Source organism: Sminthopsis crassicaudata, chromosome X (assembly GCF_048593235.1).
Source record: "Sminthopsis crassicaudata isolate SCR6 chromosome X, ASM4859323v1, whole genome shotgun sequence".
NCBI classification, from domain to species: Eukaryota; Metazoa; Chordata; class Mammalia; order Dasyuromorphia; family Dasyuridae; genus Sminthopsis; species Sminthopsis crassicaudata.
The window spans coordinates 31831334-31850306 of NC_133623.1; the positions used below are offsets into that span (position 1 = coordinate 31831334).

General features: G+C 36.5%; 1 protein-coding gene across 2 annotated transcripts in view; it reads right to left on the minus strand.

Annotated features, from left to right (window-relative positions):
* The window catches only part of MTM1 (myotubularin 1), a 95415-nt gene that overhangs the window by 59771 nt on the left and 16671 nt on the right, over window positions 1–18973 (minus strand). For both annotated transcript variants that reach the window (XM_074278509.1, XM_074278511.1), the window contains exons 2-3: window positions 4979–5042; window positions 2324–2396 (exon numbers count right to left, since the gene is read on the minus strand). In XM_074278509.1, the coding sequence (XP_074134610.1) occupies window positions 2324–2396; window positions 4979–5041 (136 nt within the window). In that variant the 5' untranslated portion in view covers window position 5042. The remainder of the gene's footprint in view (window positions 1–2323; window positions 2397–4978; window positions 5043–18973) is intronic.

The following is an 18973-nucleotide window of genomic DNA, read 5'->3' on the forward strand; positions in this document are numbered from 1 at the left end:
AATAGTACTGGCTAGAGTTATGTGTCCTAAAGAGCAAGTACACAATTCCTACATTGCCTTCAAATTATGAAATGTTTTTCAGCATTAACATGCCATGAATACTATTTCTTTTTTTTTTTTTTTAAAATTCATTTTTCCAAATTATCCCCTCCCTCCCTCCACTCCCTCCCCCCGATGGCAGGTAATCCCATACATTTTACATGTGTTACAATATAACCTAGATACAATATATGTGTGTAAATACCATTTTTTTGTTGCACATTAATTATTAGCTTCCAAAGGTATAAGTAACCTGGGTAGATAGACAGTAGTGCTAACAATTTACATTCGCTTCCCAGTGTTCCTTCTCTGGGTATAGTTATTTCTGTCCATCATTGATCAACTGGAAGTGAGTTGGATCTTCTTTATGTTGAAGATTTCCACTTCCATCAGAATACATCCTCATACAGTATTGTTGTTGAAGTGTACAGTGATCTTCTGGTTCTGCTCATTTCACTCAGCATCAGTTGATGTAAGTCTCTCCAGGCCTCTCTGTATTCCTCCTGCTGGTCATTTCTTACAGAGCAATAATATTCCATAACCTCCATATACCACAATTTACCCAACCATTCTCCAATTGATGGACATCCAATGAATACTATTTCTTGAGACTGCCCAGACTCACTACATATTGATTTGACTTGTTGACTTAATATGTTTTGCAATATGATATGATAAATTATTTAGAATTTATGCTTCAGGATCCTTGGCCCCCCTCCAACAAGGCTCTTCTCTTAAGTGGATAGCTTGTAGAACACTTTTAAGTTTTGACAAAAATTAGGAAGATACTACTACTTCAAGGTTGAAAAAGTTACCAGAATAGCCGAGCACATGCGATATAAGAATGTCTCTTGGGGTAGAATAAGGCTTCTCTAATCGGACAGGTGGAGGATGGGGGTAGGGAGTGCCATTAGTGGACAGTAAATTATGTTAAAAAACAAAAGCAGAATTTATTTTTAAGAATAAAGAAAAAGTACCCTAGCCAAAGAGTTCCCAGTAGGGAAAAATGCCTCCTACAACTTTCCACAATTAGTAAGTACACAGGATGTCATAGGAGTGAGTATGAAACTGATACAGGAATATTATAAGAACTGAAACCTTATGGTATCAGTACTCGGCTCAGATAAAGCCCATGGATATTCCTGTAGTCTCCTATTTGAATGATCTGACCATTATGAAGAAGGTAGCATCCTTTTAAGCCTGAATCATCATGAAAGAAATAAACATGATATGCAACATCTTATCTGGAAAATCATTTTCAAACAGGATAGTTTCAAAATACAATTTGTTAATCTATAAACCTACCAGGTTTTTAGAATGCTACTTTCTAGACCCTGACTTTCTAATTTGGGGGTTAATTAGAGGTCGTGGCTAAGTATATTAGATTTTTATTTTAATAATTTGGAGATCAATATTTACAGCAGGTATACTTACTATGCCAAGTAAAGAAATATTTACATTTTAAAATCTGGAGGCTATACAGGAGGAATACAGAGAGGCCTGGAGAGACTTAAATCAACTGATGCTGAGTGAGATGAGCAGAACCAGAAGATCACTGTACACTTCAACAACAATACTGTATGAGGATGTATTCTGATGGAAGTGGAAATCTTCAACATAAAGAAGATCCAACTCACTTCCAGGTGATCAATGATGGACAGAGGTAGCTACACTCAGAGAAGAAACACTGGGAAGTGAATGTAAATTGTTAGCACTAATATCTGTCTGCCCAGGTTGCATGTACCTTCGGATTCTAATGTTTATTGTGCAACAAGAAAATGATATTCACACACATGTATTGTACCTAGACTATATTGTAACACATGTAAAATGTATGGGATTGCCTGTCATCGGGGGGAGGGAATAGAGGGAGGGGGGATAATTTGGAAAAATGAATACAAGGGATAATATCATAAAAAATATATATATAATAAAAATTATTAAGTAAAAAAAAATCTGGAGGCTATATAACTTAATATTATGTTGGACCTACCATATAAATAGTCAGTTTTTAGCTCAGAGAAAGAACTTTCTAGAGATAAATACCAAATTTCTTAAACAATCCTGTATTTGGCACAGAAAAATAGCAATTATAATCAAGTTAACACAAAGCTCTTGAAATAGATATAACATCAAAGAGCCAATGAAAGAAATAAAGTTCTCTCTTAACAGCCCTGAATAGAAGTGCCCTATTTGTCTAAATTTAGTCTTTAGAAGATAAGACCTAAGTGATCAGAGTCATCTGATATTTCTGGACACCGCATCAATTTCTAACAATCCTTACCCGTAATTCTAGTTTCTCCTGGAAGTCGAGGAATTTCTTCACAGAGGTCTCGAGTGAACCCATCTCTTGAGCTCTGAAATAAAACAGGAAAATCAGAAACACTATAGTGGTTAGCACAGGTTCCTTAGATTTCAGAAATACAAATTGAGCTAGAAATACACCTTTTAAAAAAAGAAAAAAAAATGGAAGAAAAACGAACATTAATAATAGTGCAAAATTAGTGAATCACACTCAAATAAAAACATAAGAAATATTTAGTATCAACAGTCACTTGCTATGCAATCGCTGGTCTGTTTTTAAAACAATATTGGAATACTCTTCAAAAAAATGGCTTTGCCCGTCAAATGATTCCACTTTTCTTGTATAAATTATTCAAATTAAAGACAGTAGTTTTGCCCAGCCAGTAAAAACCTGATTTCCAATTCTGACGCAAAGAGTAAAAGCCAATCATTAAAAATACTTCAAAAAACTTTTTAGATTTCCTCTTATTCCCAGAAAAATGTTAGCCTAAGCGTAACAGGCAAGTCTGTTCTGGCACATTTTCCACGTGCAATATGTAACATTCATCAGAGCAATCTTACAGTTTATGATCGAAGGAAATTTTCATTTCAGTGTGGTCTCAACTCACTGGCATGACACATCAGCCTTCTTTCAGGTCCAGCTCATCATAAATATTAAGTTTCAGAGTTTGCTAAAATGATTTCTCCCAAAGGTAATTGAGTAAGAAGTCAAGCTAGCTCCTCCAGTAAGCTCTAGCTCATATACAAGACCTGGCACACTCACATAATGTGAATGCAAGGGGGGAAAAATGGTCTCTGGTGACCTGGGAATTTAGCAATAATCCTCACCTAGTTTCCCCAGTGACTTATGAAGTCCAAGAACCCACCTAATAAGCCATCAAGCTTTGGGGGGGCTCTTTGGTGCTTTTCATGTAAGTCTCTCCCTTCCTTCTCCCTCCCTTTGGTCATTTTCCAATTTGCATTTCTTTAATTCATGTGTAAATGCCATAAATGCCTCACTGTGAATTTCAGAAGTGTTCAGGCGACCCCCTGCAGAGAGGGGCTTCAGTGGGAGAATGCCAGAAGAGGCTCCAACCACCTGTTTTCTTTCAGATTAGATGCAAGTTTACAGGCCAGCCATAGAAAACTTTAAATTGAATTTGTTTGCAGCAAGTTTGTAATGCACATTTTAATGAGAATATTACACATAGCTTCAAGCCAGGAATGTCTTGCTACAGTGCCCCCCCCCCCCCCCACCACCCACACACACACACACACACACACACACACACACACACACACACACACACACAGAGAGAGAGAAAACTAAGTCATGAATCATGAAACCAAGGAGAAACTCACACTGGAAGTTAATACTTTATTTCACTAAGAAGAAACAGAGAAACATAACTGTTCTGTGGACCTTTTGAGGACCAAATGATTGGGCCAGTTGGAGAAAGCATTAATGATCATCTGTAAAAGTATGTGGCTAACAGAAACTAGGATCTGAATGAAATAGGATATAGAAAGCATCCCAAAAGTCTGAGTGCAGTTTTAATCTATCATAAAGTTAAAGTGCACCAAGGCTTCTGGGATCCTCTGTTTTAGGACACTAGTGTCAAACTCAATAGAAACAAGGTTTCTCAATCCAGATATGCCAAGGATCACTGATGGCCGCTGAATGACTAAGTTAGAAAATGTCATTGTTTTATCTATGTCAGATTACATTCTTGTTGATTCTGTTAAGCATTTAGCAACTGCAACTTACTTTGGTTCAGGCAGTACTTAGGAGTGTGTGACACTTCCTTTTTAGTATATTAAAGTTGCCCTGCATTAGAATTAGTTTGTTTCCCTGGGTTACTATGTAAATTAAGTATTGATCCAATATCATGTTGTTTAAAGATATTGAATTCTAGCCCTGTTCTGTTATAACAAGTATAATAAAGAGCTTCAAGGTTTGGAAAGTACTACCACTGTCCCTATTTACAGATGAGGAAACTGAGGCAGGCAGAGGTTAAGTGACCTGCCAGGGTCCCAAAGCTAGGAAGTGTCTGAGGCCAGATTTGAACTGAGGAAAATGAGGCTTTCTGACTCCCAGGTCAATGTTCTATCCATTTCAGCGCCTCTTAGTGCCCTATCTAGGAGGTACCTGAGGTCATATTTGAACTTGGGTTCTCCTGACTCAAGGTCCAGCCCTCTTGACAAATCACTTAACCTTTTCTGAGTCTCAATATGTTCATCTGTAAAATAAGGGCTGAAGGACCCATCTCACTTACCTCACAGGGCTTTGGTAAGTGTCTAAACAGTTAAGAAAAAGTGCTTTGAAAAGTGTAAAGGGCTTCATAAATATAAAATATGTTATTTCAGTATAAAACAAAAAAAATCACCAGTTTAGGGAGCTCCTTCCTTCAATACAGTCATCTATGACTTAGTCATTAAATCCTAGAGAATTGTCTGAGGCATAGTAAATTTAACAGCCTTGTCCAGGATCAAATAGTTAACATATGTTAGACCTGTTTTTAAGACTGTCTTTAAGACTTCATTCCCATTCTCTCCACCATACCAGCTTGTCTCATTTCCAAATAATAACAGGAGAAAAATACAAGTAACTAATTAATAAACACAACATGAAAACAAGCAGAGACACCATACTTACCCTCCTAATCGAATCATTCTCCAAGGAGCGGGAGTTATATTTAGGTGTGGATGCTGAAGCCATCCTAGAAGATTTCACAGAAAAGATAACATTTAAGCATCCATGTGAATTGGTGTATCAAACCCAAGTATCAATAATAACCAGAACTAGTATGTTATATATTTTCCAATTCACTGCAACAAAGACTTGTAAAAACCTCTGTTGGAGGTCGGGGAGAGAAAAAATGCGATCATGTTTAAATGAGGTCCCTGCCCTCATGGAGCTTATAGTCTAGTAGAAAATGACACATACATAAGTAAATACAGTCCCAAATAATACATGAGTTCACTACATAGTCAAGAAAATCTCAGTTCAAATCTCAGCTCCACAGTTTGAAATTCTGTGATTAGAGATAGGTTATTTAACCTACGGGTCAGAGTTTTCTTATATATATAGGCTTATAGAAGCATATATGATTTGACTTTTCTTCCTTGTTCTCAATCTATGATCCTGAGATGAGTGTATTATAAGCAAAGCATTATTTACGGTAGGGTCTCATCCCTGACTAGAAGAATCAGGAGAGGCTTCCCAAAAACCTTAGCCTTAAGTTGGACTTAAGGAATGGACAAGACTTTAACAAGCTGAGTGGAAGGAAGTTCCAGGCATAGGGAACAAAGTAAGCAAAAGCATGGAGGTGAGAAAACATAAAATATAAGGGAGGGCAAGCAGTCCAGTTTGGACTGAGCATGTGGAAGGGAACAGTATGATAAAATACCAATCAAAGATTTTGGATTTTCCAGGAAAAACAATCTGAATTTTACTCAGTAGATATTAGGGATTCATTGAAGGGCTTTGAGCAAAATATCTCTTCATATGGAAAGGCAACATGGCAGCTTAAACAGAAAAGACAGAATGAATCAGGGGAGAAAATGGAAGGAAAGTATATTAAGAAGCTATTTCAAGAGTCCAACTAGGTGGTAATTATGGATCTAGCACCTGATTAAGCAGCAATAGGAAAGAAGAGGAGGGCAGATGCTAGGCATATCAGAGAGGTATGGACCGGATGTAGAAAGTTGAGGAAAGAGTAAAAAGTGACACCAAAATTTTGAATACCAGAGAAATAACTATTTAAATCTTGCAGCTAATAATTCTCCCCACTTTGTTAAAGTAACCTCTTCCTAAGTGTTCTTTTCCCAAGAAACAGTATATATTGTCTAGCACGTTCCTAAAAAACCCAAGTTTTACTCATATCTACATACATGAAATTTAATGACTATCACTGCAAAGTATTATCTGAAACACATGTATTTGATAAACATTTTATTAGGTCTCAAAATCATATATCCATTTTTTTTTTGCAGACAAATAGAATAGTGAAATAACTAGGGCATAAAGGAAGAATCAAAAGTTTACCATGCATCTCAAAAGAACTGCAAACCAATAGCAATATTAAAAATATTGCTCCAAATCACTAATAAGAAAAACAACTCTAAGGTTTTACCTCATATCCAGAATATTAACACAGATAAGAAAAGAAAAGAAACGATGTTGGATAATTGTAAGGGTCCTTTAAATGGGCAGCCACAGCGCAAGAGGAGATTACAGATAATTATAGAAAAACAGACACACTAATGCATCGTTGCATTGTGAATTGGTCCAAAAATTCTGGAAAGCAATTTGGAATTACGCTAAGAAAGTGACTAAAATGGCCATAGCATTTGCCATAGATCCCACTGACTTTTTCAATGTACTGGTTAGTTTTGCTGAACTGCTTTTTTCTGTTACAAAGAATGGCTCTCCAATTTGGAACTATGCCCAAAGAGCTATCAACCTGCACATAACCTTTGATCCAGCAGTGTCTCTACTGGGTTTGTATCCCAAAAAGATCATAAAGAAGGGAAAGGGACCCATATGTGCAAAAATGTTTGTAGCAGCCCTTTTTGTAATGGCAAGGAAGTGGAAACTGAGTAGATGCCCATCAGGTGGGGAACAGCTGGATAAAGTTATAATATACAAATGTTTTGGAATATTATTATTCTAGATCAGCAGGATGATTTACAGAAAAGTCTGGAAAGACTTACATGAATTGATAAGTGAAGTGAGCGGAACCAAGAGAACATTGTACATAACAACAGCAAGATTATGTGACAATCGACTAAAACAGACTTAGCTCTTCTCAGCAATATAGTGATTCAAGACTATTCCAGTAGATTTGGAACAGAAAGTGCCATCCACATCCAGAAAGAGAACTATGGAGAATGAACGTGGCTTGAAGCATACTGTTTTCACCTTTGTTTACTTTTTCTTTCTCGTAGTTTTTCCTTTTTGCTCTGATTTTTCTTGTACCACATGACAAATATGGAAATATATTTAAAAGGATTTTACGTATTTAACATCTATCAGATTATTTGCTGTCTTGGGATGGGGTAAAATGAGGGAAGGAGGGAGGGAGAAGAATTTGGAACACAAGCTTTTAGCAAAGGTTAATGTTGAAAACTATCTTTGCATGTATACATTTGTCAAAATAAAAAAAAAAACTATGAAAAAAAAAAGAATGGCTCTGTCAGCGTGGGGGGAACAGATATAGCGGGAAATATAAGAGATTTTAAAAAGAAAATAAATCAAGAAAATTTTCAGAGTTTAACATGCTATAAAATTTATTCAAGTTAAAACATTTAAAAAGAAGAATAGGTTTTATTTAATCAGGTTTAATTTTGTCAAGAAAATGATTTAATCAATCTTTCTTTGAAAAACTATTTTCTTGTGTGTGTGTGTGTGTGTGTGTGTGTGTGTGTATGTGTGTGTGTGTGTGTGTGTGTGTGTGTGTGTGTGTGTGTGTGTGTATTCCTCACAGGTTAGTTGGTACCAGAGGATTTATTTTTAGGAGAGATACAGTATGCATTTTAAAGCTGTGCCTTGTTGTTGGTTTTTTTTTTTTAGATTAATGTGACCTCTAAATAAAATCTGCATTATAGAATAAAAAACAAGTTTCAATTGTATTGGTTTAGTTTTCTCAAAGGGAGCAGCTCCATCTACTGTATATTTTCAAATGCAAGGAGAGCATGAAGACTGCTACAACCCAGCGATTTTTGCTGTTTCCAAAAGACCAGAAAAGAAGCTTTTTACATTTATTGATTGAACAAACAATATATGAAAATCTGATTAAGATCTGACCAAGGAATTGATTATTTTTTAAAAATGTAATCAATAAATTAGACAGCCAAAAGTTGGACTAAATAAAAGCTTAAAATGGGTCATTACAAAGCCTTGAAAAGTACAGTATAATGAGGCTAAGCTACTTGGCTATGCAAACAGACCTGCAGCTTGGAAACCTGACAACCCAAGTCATTAGTGGGGTCCCTGAGGTAGTCAAGAGGGTTAAAGGCTGGCAAGAAGACAAGCAGCAGAGAATCTCATGACATCATGGGAAGAGGAACTCTCTCTTGAATCTGCTAACCTCTAGCTGAAGATCTGGCTGGAAATGACAAGGCTCATGAATCTGGGCATTGTTTCTCAACCACCAAAATTTGTCCACAGCTACGGAAGGTGGAATCCATCTCGAAAGAGGAACAAGCTGCCAGAAAAGTACTGGGCCCAAGGACAACATGTGGGAGAGAGAAGATAAATGATCAGAGTAGGAGACTGGGATGAGAACAGGAAGGAGATAAAGAGAAACTGATTCTCTCCCCTCCTGGTTCCTCTTCCTTTTCTTCTTTCCTTCATTCTCTTTTCCTCTTTTCTCAGTTTCTCTTAGAGAAAGAGAAACAAAAGGGTTTCTATCTCTGTTCATTTCCACCTTTCTTCTTTCTTTCTCTTTTCTCTATTCTTTTTCTTTCTCTATAAGAAACAGGAAAAGTTAAACTTTCCCACTCTCTGACTGAAAAAAGGAAGAGTTGTTCCTTTTTCTCTTTGTTTTCCTATCTGCTTTTCTCACAGAAATGTTTTCTATTCTTTCTCTCTCTAAAGTTACTTTCCACTTCTCTAAGAGAAACAGAGCAAGTTACTCTTTTTAAAGACTCTCTTGCTTTTTCTTTTGCTCTGCCTTCTTTGTTTTTGGAGAAAAACAGTTTCTCCCTCCCCTTCTCCCCCCTTTCCTTTCCTCTTCCTTTCCCCTCTCATTCCCCCTCCTCCTCCTTTCTGTTTCTCTAAGAGAAAGAGAGAGAGAGAAAATGAAAGCTTCTCTTTCCTGTCCTTCTTTTCTCTAAAACAGTAAAAAAAATTAGTCCACAGCTTAGGAAGGTAAAAATCATCTCCCTAGAGAAACAGGTCAACAGGAAAGTACTGAGCTCTAGTACAACATGTAGAAAGGGAAAGGTAAATGATCAGAGCTAGAGGATGGGAAAAAAAGGAAAGGAGTGTGGGGGAGGAGATTTCTGGTAGCCAAATTCCTGACCTCTCTTCTTCAAGAGACTAAAGGAGTTGGACAACCAATGGAAGTGGCTTTGAACTTGCACAAGTTGGGCTAAGAGCTTTTTAAAACTTCATTATTTTTCTCTTCTTTCTTGTGTTCTAGAAAGGAAAACAATCAATAATCAACTTGGTGCCTCTTTATTGTGAATAGGGCCACTACTAGGGAAGGCTTGGCTCTTCTAAGTGTCTAACATTGCTTGGCAATATTTAATAACACAAAGAAAAAACAAAACCTCAAATTGATCAACAGGGGTGAGCTGGGCTGGTCTCCTGGGGCTGGCTCGAGGACTAAAGAGAAGCCCTTGATTGTAACGCATTAATAGTGTTATTGTGAAAGGATGTTGGTTGGGACAACAGTTTAAGAGGCATGCCTATATGGGCAAAGGGGGATTGTATTTCTTTCAATCACATGCACTGAATTTTAATTTGCTATGTTTTTATTTTACCTTGAGAACTGTTTGTGGCCAAATATAAAGGTATTTTTCCCCTTGTTTTTCTTATGTTTCCAGTGAATTTCAAGTGAAATTCAAGAATATTATTATATCTAGAGTCTCTGAATAGCATGAAATTTGAAATAGAAGTTAAATCTTTCCAGGTGATTTCTGAAGGTTTTTCTTTTGTCTCAACTTTTAGATTGAGCATCAAAGAATTTCAGGTCACATCTGAGGTTGTCTTTTCCTGAGCTTGGGGTTTCTATCCTTGAAAAAAAAAGTCAATTAAATGAGAGTTCCATTTATAATTTAAATGCCTGTTAACCTATAATTTACTGTATGAGCTTAGGCTGATTTGCAGTACTTAGGTTACATAATGCTTTGTGAAACAAAGGCTTTCACATTTTCAGGCCACTTTAGATGGCAAGCAATTTTCAAATAAACCTTAATATTTTTTTCTCGCCAATAAAAGCAATTTGGAAAAGTAGGGAAAAGGTATTAATATTTCCACTAGTTTTGAAAACATTCTGTGATGTATCACTATTCATTTCTACTTTTTTGTGGCTTTTAGCTTTTTCAAAAAATAAAATAACAACTATCAGAACTAAGACTGTTCATTTGTTTCATCTTATACACTTTTCTTCTGACCCATCACAGTAGATTTTATTCTAAATGAAAAAGAACATTCTCCACTTACGGAAAAGAATAGTGTATAAATTCTCTTACTATGAGATTATGTTTCTAACCTACAGACAATCTCATTAGGCTGTGTTCTGTCAAAATGATGTCTGTCCAACTGCAAAACTGCAAGGATTGTTTATAACTACCAGAGACTGCTTCAAGTGCTAGTCTAGTCTTTCCCCAAGAACTAATAGCTCATGGCTTGTATAAGCTCTGGCTACTTCATCTATTAACACACTGCGTCCCCAAGTCAGATTTTAAGTGCAGCTATTTCAAAAGTTTTATTAATTAGAATAAGCAAAAGTAATCCTGATATAGCTGACCTCACCTTTTTCAGCACTGAAATAGGTCTTTCAACCACTCTCCTCTGAAGTGTGCCATTCCCATGATTAAAAGCAGATATTAGACTCGTCCTGTGTACCTGTTCTTGTAGAATTCTTAACAGAGAACTTCTTAGTATACTACCTTTTATTTGGCCCCAAGTACCCAGAACTATGTCAGAAGTTTTCTGGGGGGGTCACTTTAATTAGTATCTACTTGAAAACAGTAAGAGAAGAGATGAAGTATTTACTGTCCATGACAAATATGTATATAAAAACTAGATCTAACCACACTACTTTCCTAAAAAATAAAATAAAATAAACCCTCAAAGCTATGCCAGACTATATCACAGGATCAAATATTCAGAGTTGAACAGGACCATGGAGGTCATCTAACGAACCATCTCATTTTATAAAAAGGAAAATGAAGCCCAGAGAAGTTGTGATTCATTCAATACCACATAGCTAGTATGATACTGCCAGAATTTGAACCCTCTGACTTTTAATCCAGAGCTCTTTTTTTCTGTGCCATGTACAAAAGTTGAAAAAACAAACAGACAGTGATGTACTATTTATTCAGCTGTGCAACCTTGGGCAAAGCATTTAACTCTTTGGGTCGCAGCTTCCTCATCTGTAAAATTAAGAGGTTGGACTGAGCGATTTTTGAGTTCCACCACAGCTCTAACATTCTTTGATTTTTAGCTCGTTACCAGTAGATTGGTCACATGACTCATGGAACAGATTCTCTGTAACAAACTCTAACATATTACCTTTTCTTACACTCAGAAATTCACCTTAATTTTGTTTTCTATTGATTTTCATAGTTAATTTTGAAGATCCCAGTTCTATAAGACACATAACCACCTTTGGCCAAAAGCAGTAAGATTCTGAGGCAGTGAGGCTTTTCCTATATTGGTGAGGGTCTTAGAGAAATGTAGTCACAGAAATGCTTGTGACCAATGACAAAGATGTTCAAGATACTTGACTGGGTTATACATGTGCAATGTGGCCTGGGAACCTACTGATTTCTATCAAAGGACCTGCAAAAGTGCTTTGTAAATGCTTTAAGAAAATATCTGCTTCCAATCTCTGGATCTCCAGGATCAAGTTAAAGATGGTCATGTTCAAGAACTATACTCATAAATGAATGAAACACTATCAAGAAGCCAAGGTCAAATATCTCACATCCTCTATCAAGATTACTTCAGAATAAGCACAACTTAGTTATAACAGGTGATATCACAAGGAAATAAGAGGAGCAAGGAAGAATTCATCTTTCTAATTTACAGATAGAGGAAAAATTTATGACAGAGAGGATCACAGAAGATAAAACAGACAGATGGATTGTGTAAAAATGTTTTTAAAACTTGTACAAACAAAACCAATGTAGTTAAAATCAGAAGGGAAATGGGTAACTGCAAGAAAATCTTTGCAGCAAGTTTTTCTGATAAAGATTTCATATACAAAGTATTTTATCAGTTAAAATTAAGGTAGACTGAGGCCCAAAATTCTAAGCATGATCAATTTATTAGTAAAGAGAGAATTTACTAATAAATAAGATCTCGGCTTTCCTAGCAAAGCTAAGACCCCTGTGAGGAGGCTGGCTCTCTTACAGTTTGGGGAGGACAGAACAAAGAAGAGGACTTCATAGGCAGGAAACAAGTTATAATTGGTTAAAAGAGCTCAGTATCATGAATGGCAAAAGCAATATTACTGGTTACAGAGCTGAGGCACAGGGGACAACATGACTGATTGGGAATTGGGAATAAGGGGCTACCAACAACCCCCACCCCCTTCCCTTCTCTGACTAACAAGTCTTCATTGTTTGAGTCCACCTGCAAGGTTAGAGATAGTGGATCAGACTTCTTTGGATAACAAAACATCCTTGAAGGATAGCATGGTGTTAGGAACATTCTAGATGAGGGTCCCTGATGACTACCTGCCTCCTTTAGGGTAAGAGATTTCCTTTACACAAGAACAGAAAAGCGATCATCAGAACTGGACATCTAAAGTTAATACATTACAAGCCAGCAAAATTTCTGATCTTAAAGTTCAGAGATAAAGAACCATGTTTTACACAAAATTAATTAACTACAAACTAGATCAATTAAAAAAGTTGATTATTTCAGTATATAAGCAACTGATCCAGATTTGTAACAATAAGAATCATTCCCACTAGATAAAAGGTGAAAAGATATGATCAGGGAATTTTTAAAGGAAAAAATCCAAGCTAGCAACAGACATAGGAAAAAAATGCTCCAGATCAATAGTAATTATGGAAATGCAAATTGGGTTCCACCTCCGACCCATCAGATTAGTAAAAATGACAAATACTGGATGGGCTGTGAGAAAACAGGCACACATATTCCTGGTTGGGAGAACCGTGAATTGGTCTAGCCACTCTAGAAAATAATTCGGAACTATGCTCCAAAAGCCATTAAAGTGTGCATACCCTTTCACCCAATGATACCACTGGCACATATCATATAGTAGCAAAAACTAACCCTACCACGACAGCCTGCAGCCAAGAAGAGGTGAACAAAGCCTTTAACAACACAATCTTCAAGGTTAAGAATTTCAAACCCACAATCTACAAGTGCATGGAGCTCAAAGTCACCACAAAAATATATAACCCCTAAGGTTACCAAGCCTACTGTGATCAGAACCAGAACGCACCATCCTAATGTCATCCCGCCTACTGAGCCTAAGAGAGTCAAACCCAAGGTTTATGACCCCCTGAGATCCAAGTTACCAACCACAAGACTGTCAGTCCCAAGCCTACATGCTTTCAGGTAAAAGTACTAGTGTGAATTCTGAATGACATTTTTTTCCTATCTGTGGCACCATTACACAAAAAGGAAGTAGGAAGGCACAAGAAAAACAAATTAGGAAGTTTTCTACATGAACTAGCAATTTTCTATATAACTAAGACATTAGTTATTATATTAACTAAGTTTAAATATCCAAAAGCCACCCTCCAAAGATATTACCTCCTCCCACCCCCATCATACACCCACACACAGGCAGACTTAAGTGGAATCAGTCAACTCATCACCATGGGACTTAATATCGGAGTATGAACAAAGGTCTAAAATAAGAACAAGAAGAGATCAGGTTGTGCCAATCACTTGGCACGTCCAGCCACTACATCCAGCAAGTACATTAAAAAAAATGTTTGCTGAATTGAACTGCTGACTCTATATCATAAGAACAGTTTTTGTTGAATTTCCCCCTAAATTTGTATATTCCAGGGAAATTACTTTTAATGTCTGCATGTAAAAGTTTAGATAGAGGCAAAAACATTTTAAATGTTAACATGTCAACAGCAGTAGTAACAAGGAAAGGGCAAAGTTCTACATAATAGCCTATTTTTAACTTATGCACTAACATCTTATTTGAAAAGATTTTTGAATTTTCATTTTTTATTATGAATTCAACAGTGACTTTCCTTGCTTACTCACATATAGAATCACAGTCAAAAGGGAGCTTGAGGGTAATTAATTGAACCTCTCTCTCACTATGCATGCATGAGGCAGTGGGTACCACAGTGCACAGAGCACTGAATCTGGAGTAAGGAAGACCTGAGTTCCAATTTGACCTCAGACACTTCCTAGCTGTGTGACCCTGGCCAAACCACTTCACCTCTGCCTGCCTCAGTCTCCTCATCTGCATCTCACAGAGTTGTTGTGAAGATTTAGTGCTAGAAGGTCATCTAACTGAGCTGATGAATAAGCAGGCTCACAGTCTTGTACAACAATAGGACAATCATTCAATTTCTCGGTTTCGGTTTCTTCATCTAGAAAATGAAAAAGCTAAAAAAACCTTTTTTGTACTACAGACACCTTCTGGCACTCTGATAAAGCATATGGATTCATGTTTAGAATAATGGCTTTAAATGCATAAAATAACATGTAGGATTACAAAGGAAAATCAATTATACTGAAATAGTTATCAAAAAGGACTATTTTATAAAAGTTAACAGAGTCAAATTAAGAATCCCTGGAGTAGGTGGTTTCTGAAATTCCTTCTAAGTCTAAATCTACAACTCTCTGATCCTATGATATTTATCAGGACCTGCTCTAATTGAAAGTTTTTTCTTATAAAGAACTGAAATGGGTTTCTCTCATTTGCTGTCTCTGGTCTTAGTTTTATCCCCTGCAGCACTAGACCGAATAGGTCTTTATAGTGGCAGATGCAAAAACAGCCCCCCCCCCCTTTTTTTTTTTTTGAGAGAAAAGGGCTGAAAATTGTTCTGTAAATAATTTCTTCCCTAAATACTGAGTGGGGACTTATAAGATAAAAAAACGCCCAAACACAATGATATTTATCAAATGTTCTTTTTTCCCTTTCTCCTCATTCTCTACTTATCTCTCTCTCTATATATGAGATAGATATTCTCCCTCTAAGACTTACTCCTGTATTTGTTTTAAATCTGTTACTTGCCACCTCACCCAAAGTCCATTTCTTCTCAGATGTTACATGACCTCAAACTCATTTTCTTCCACTTAATTAATTGGTTTCCACTCCCAAATGCCTCTCTCCTATAAATGGCACCATCCCATTCCTACTTTCTAAGACTTAAAACCTTAGAATAATCTTTGACTCTTTCTTCTCTTTTACTTCTCATGTTCAGTTATTAATTCTTAGCATTTCCTTCCTTCCACATGCCTAGATCTCTGTCCCTTTTTGTCACTCTCCTAGTCCTCATCTCCTCTAAGAATGACTGCAATAGCCTGCTGACTGACTTCTCTGATTCCTGCCTACCCTTTCTCTAATTCAACCTTCATTTAATCACTACTCTCATCATGTCTTTTTCCTCAAAAGTCTTGGTTGCTGCTCTGTAATTCTTAGCACATCAAATCTGCCTGCTTTTGAGGACTCTCTAGAATTTGACCACAACCTGTCTATTAGATCTGAACTCCCACTACCTTACAAACCTCCCATTTAAGTCGGGGCCGTCTCTTGTTGTTGTCCAGTCACATGTCCAACTCTTCATGACCTCCTTTGCAGTTTTCTTGGCAAAGGTCCTGGAGTGTTTGCCATTTCCTTCTCCAGCTCATTTGACAGATGAGAAAACTGAGGCAAACAGGGTTAAGTGACTCGCCCAGAGTCACACTGCTAATAAGTGTCTACAGTCATATTTGAACTCCAGAACTCTATCCGCTGTACCACCTGGCTGCTCATCACAATCCTAACAATCCTTCAAGGCCCACTTTGTCTCATCTATTCCATGATGCTTCCCTCAACTACTTCTGTCCACATTAATCTCTCCCTACTCCTACTTCCTAAACATATCACACATGCTGCACTTTTTAATGCTTACTTATTACTTGGGCACACCAACTTGAATACTTCTCAGATTCACATGTGTATATTTTATCTCTCCAAGTACCCTGTTAGCTCCTTGAAAGCAAGGGTTCCATTAATGTTTCTGGTAAGCATCACCACAATTAACATTACTAGCTTTCTTAAATAAAATACTTTTCACAGGATTTTTATAAGCATCAAATAAGATAATACATATAAAGTATTATACAAACTTTGATGCACTACTACATTGGGAACTGGAAAATTGACAGTGCCCTCTCCCCCTTTTCGTGGGTGCCTTTTTTTTTTTATAGCTAATGAGACAAGAATAGTTTGGGTTTTTTTTTACATTTTGAAATAAAGTTTTATCATATTTTAAAATTGTAAAAGTCATTCATAGTATGTGGGCCATATAAAAACAGATTGAGGATTAGATTTGGCCCCCAGGCTATACCTTGCTAACCTCTTCTGCACTATAAAAATGCTATCTCTTCTCATCATCACCAATATTATTACTTGAACGATCCACAGTTTCATCTTTAAGAAGAAACCTTCCACCATTTCGTTTGGTAGCTCCTAAACACTTAGAAGAAAGTTTCTTGAGTTGCTGTGGCTGAAAACAAAAATCTTTTCACAGCCAACTTTCCGGTGATGAGCTTTTCCAAACTTAACTTGGCTGATCCTCAGATGCCAGACAGACAATCCATCACCAGGTCTGTACTCAAAGCCTTTCAAACTTGAGAAAAGCTGCCAGAGCTTAAGCAATATCAATATTATCTTTGGGAATTAAAAAAAAAACTTCTCTTTGAATTATTTAGAGCTAAAAAGATTATCAATGAGGAGAGGTTTAAAAGAACAGTCATTTTCAAAAATAATTACATGGACACTTGGACTCTCTGTACTGCCAACAAGCCACGTACAGGAGAAGAATCAGTTTCTCCCACTAGTCCCCAAACCCTTCTGGACTGTAGAGAAAAGGGCAGCATGTCCTGCCACAGTTTTCCACTGTCCTTTTAAAATGGCTCCAGCCTCTGATTTAATTTGTTGGTTCCCATCAACCTAATGCCAACTTCCCTCTTACCTGACAATTAAATGAATAGTGGCTAATCCTCAGGACTCATGGGTAGAACTAAGTATAAAGGAGAGTTCAACAACTATTTTCTGACTTATTGTTTCATTTTATCGGAGTTGGCAATAGTACCAAAAAGTTGACTCTTATGTAGATACTTAAAAAATAATTAGCTATTATATAACATCAGGATTATTGCATAACAAATACCTAATGGGGTTAGTATGTTTTTCTTTAAGCAAAATCTGATTTTCTAGAGAAAGAGTATTTCATTTTAAGGACTATCCTCCAACAAAATGCAAGTAAATCCAGCAGTTTCAGAAATGCCTAAAAGCAAAATATTGATGTCACTTACCTAGAAACAAATTGATTTGAATCAATGTGTTGAGCAAGTATGAAAGCTGGCTTGAAAAAACAAAAATATTTTCTTAAAGTGAAGACAAAAATCAGAAACCACAAAGAAGCAATTACATGAATTATAGAAGTTTAACTATCTAAAGCTCAAATCCATATCCAGAAATGGCAGTAAGGTGATGGTGACAATTAAAAATTTTTCTCAATAGTTTCATTTCATATCGTTTAAGTATGGCTTTATTTAGTTTAAGTCCTAAATATTGGGGAGTAACTAATTAAAATACTAATAGTTCTAAAAAGAGGTTTCACAAACTATTACAGCAAAATTGAAGAATACCTTTGAAAGAGACAAATGTAGTACAAGTGTGCTTTGTGGGTATATTTGTGTGTGTGTGTGTGTGTGTGTGTGTGTGTGTGTGTGTGTGTGTGTTTAATTGATGGCAAGAAAGCAATAATACAGTTTAATTATATATGAAAGGGGCATGTGAGTTCTCCTATTTATGTTAAATAAGTTTTATAACGAGCTAAACCACATGAAACAAAGAAAACAGGAATGATCATAATCATATTGAAAGAAGTATTTTCTGATCTGAAGACTTAAAACTAAGAAGAAAAGAAAAATAAAAGCAAATACTAAGACATTTACTATTACTATTCAACATAGATGACGTGCATATCAAGCAAAAATAAACACTTCTCAATATAAGAGAAATGTCATGAGCAGAAAAAACAATTTCATATGAAAAAGACATCTAAAAAATTTCCAGTGACTACTGTTTCAGTATTATCATCAAAACCATCTTATCTGTTTTATGTGTTGTATATCCAAGGGAATGTAAACTCTTTAAGGAGATTTTTAAAGGGAAAACAAGTTACGTTGATACTTAAAAAGCTAATTATTCTCTCTCAGGGTCCACAGGAGACATACTGTGAAAAAAGTGATGCTAATTCAAGTAGTGATTTAAATGTGTGTGTTTCTAAGCGCTCTCTCATTGGTTATGTACAGGAAGGCTCTAAAACTAGTAGGTGAAATACACAGACACGGGACAAAAGGGCCTTTGTCTCAGTCAGTTTGACTGAGACAACACTGTCCTGCCAGATAGAAAGATTTCAGGCTGGGTTCCAGGACCAACAACACTAAGAGTAGAAACCACCTACAAAGCATGATTTAAGGCTGCCAAAAACCCAACTATCCCACAATTTCCCCCCACTGTCCTTCCCCAGCTCCTCACTGTTCTCCCTCCTACCTGGTCAAGGTTCTACTCTGTTAATCACTAGTATGCTCAAATCACATGAATCTCAATTTCAGCTTTAAGGAGCCAAGTGAACCCAGACTTTTGGCCACATAGTCAGCATTTGTAGAGGTTAGACCCTACTGGCCTACTAGTATAGATGTGCCAACTAATTAGATATTAATGTTTTACTAAAATCTCACGCAAGCCAG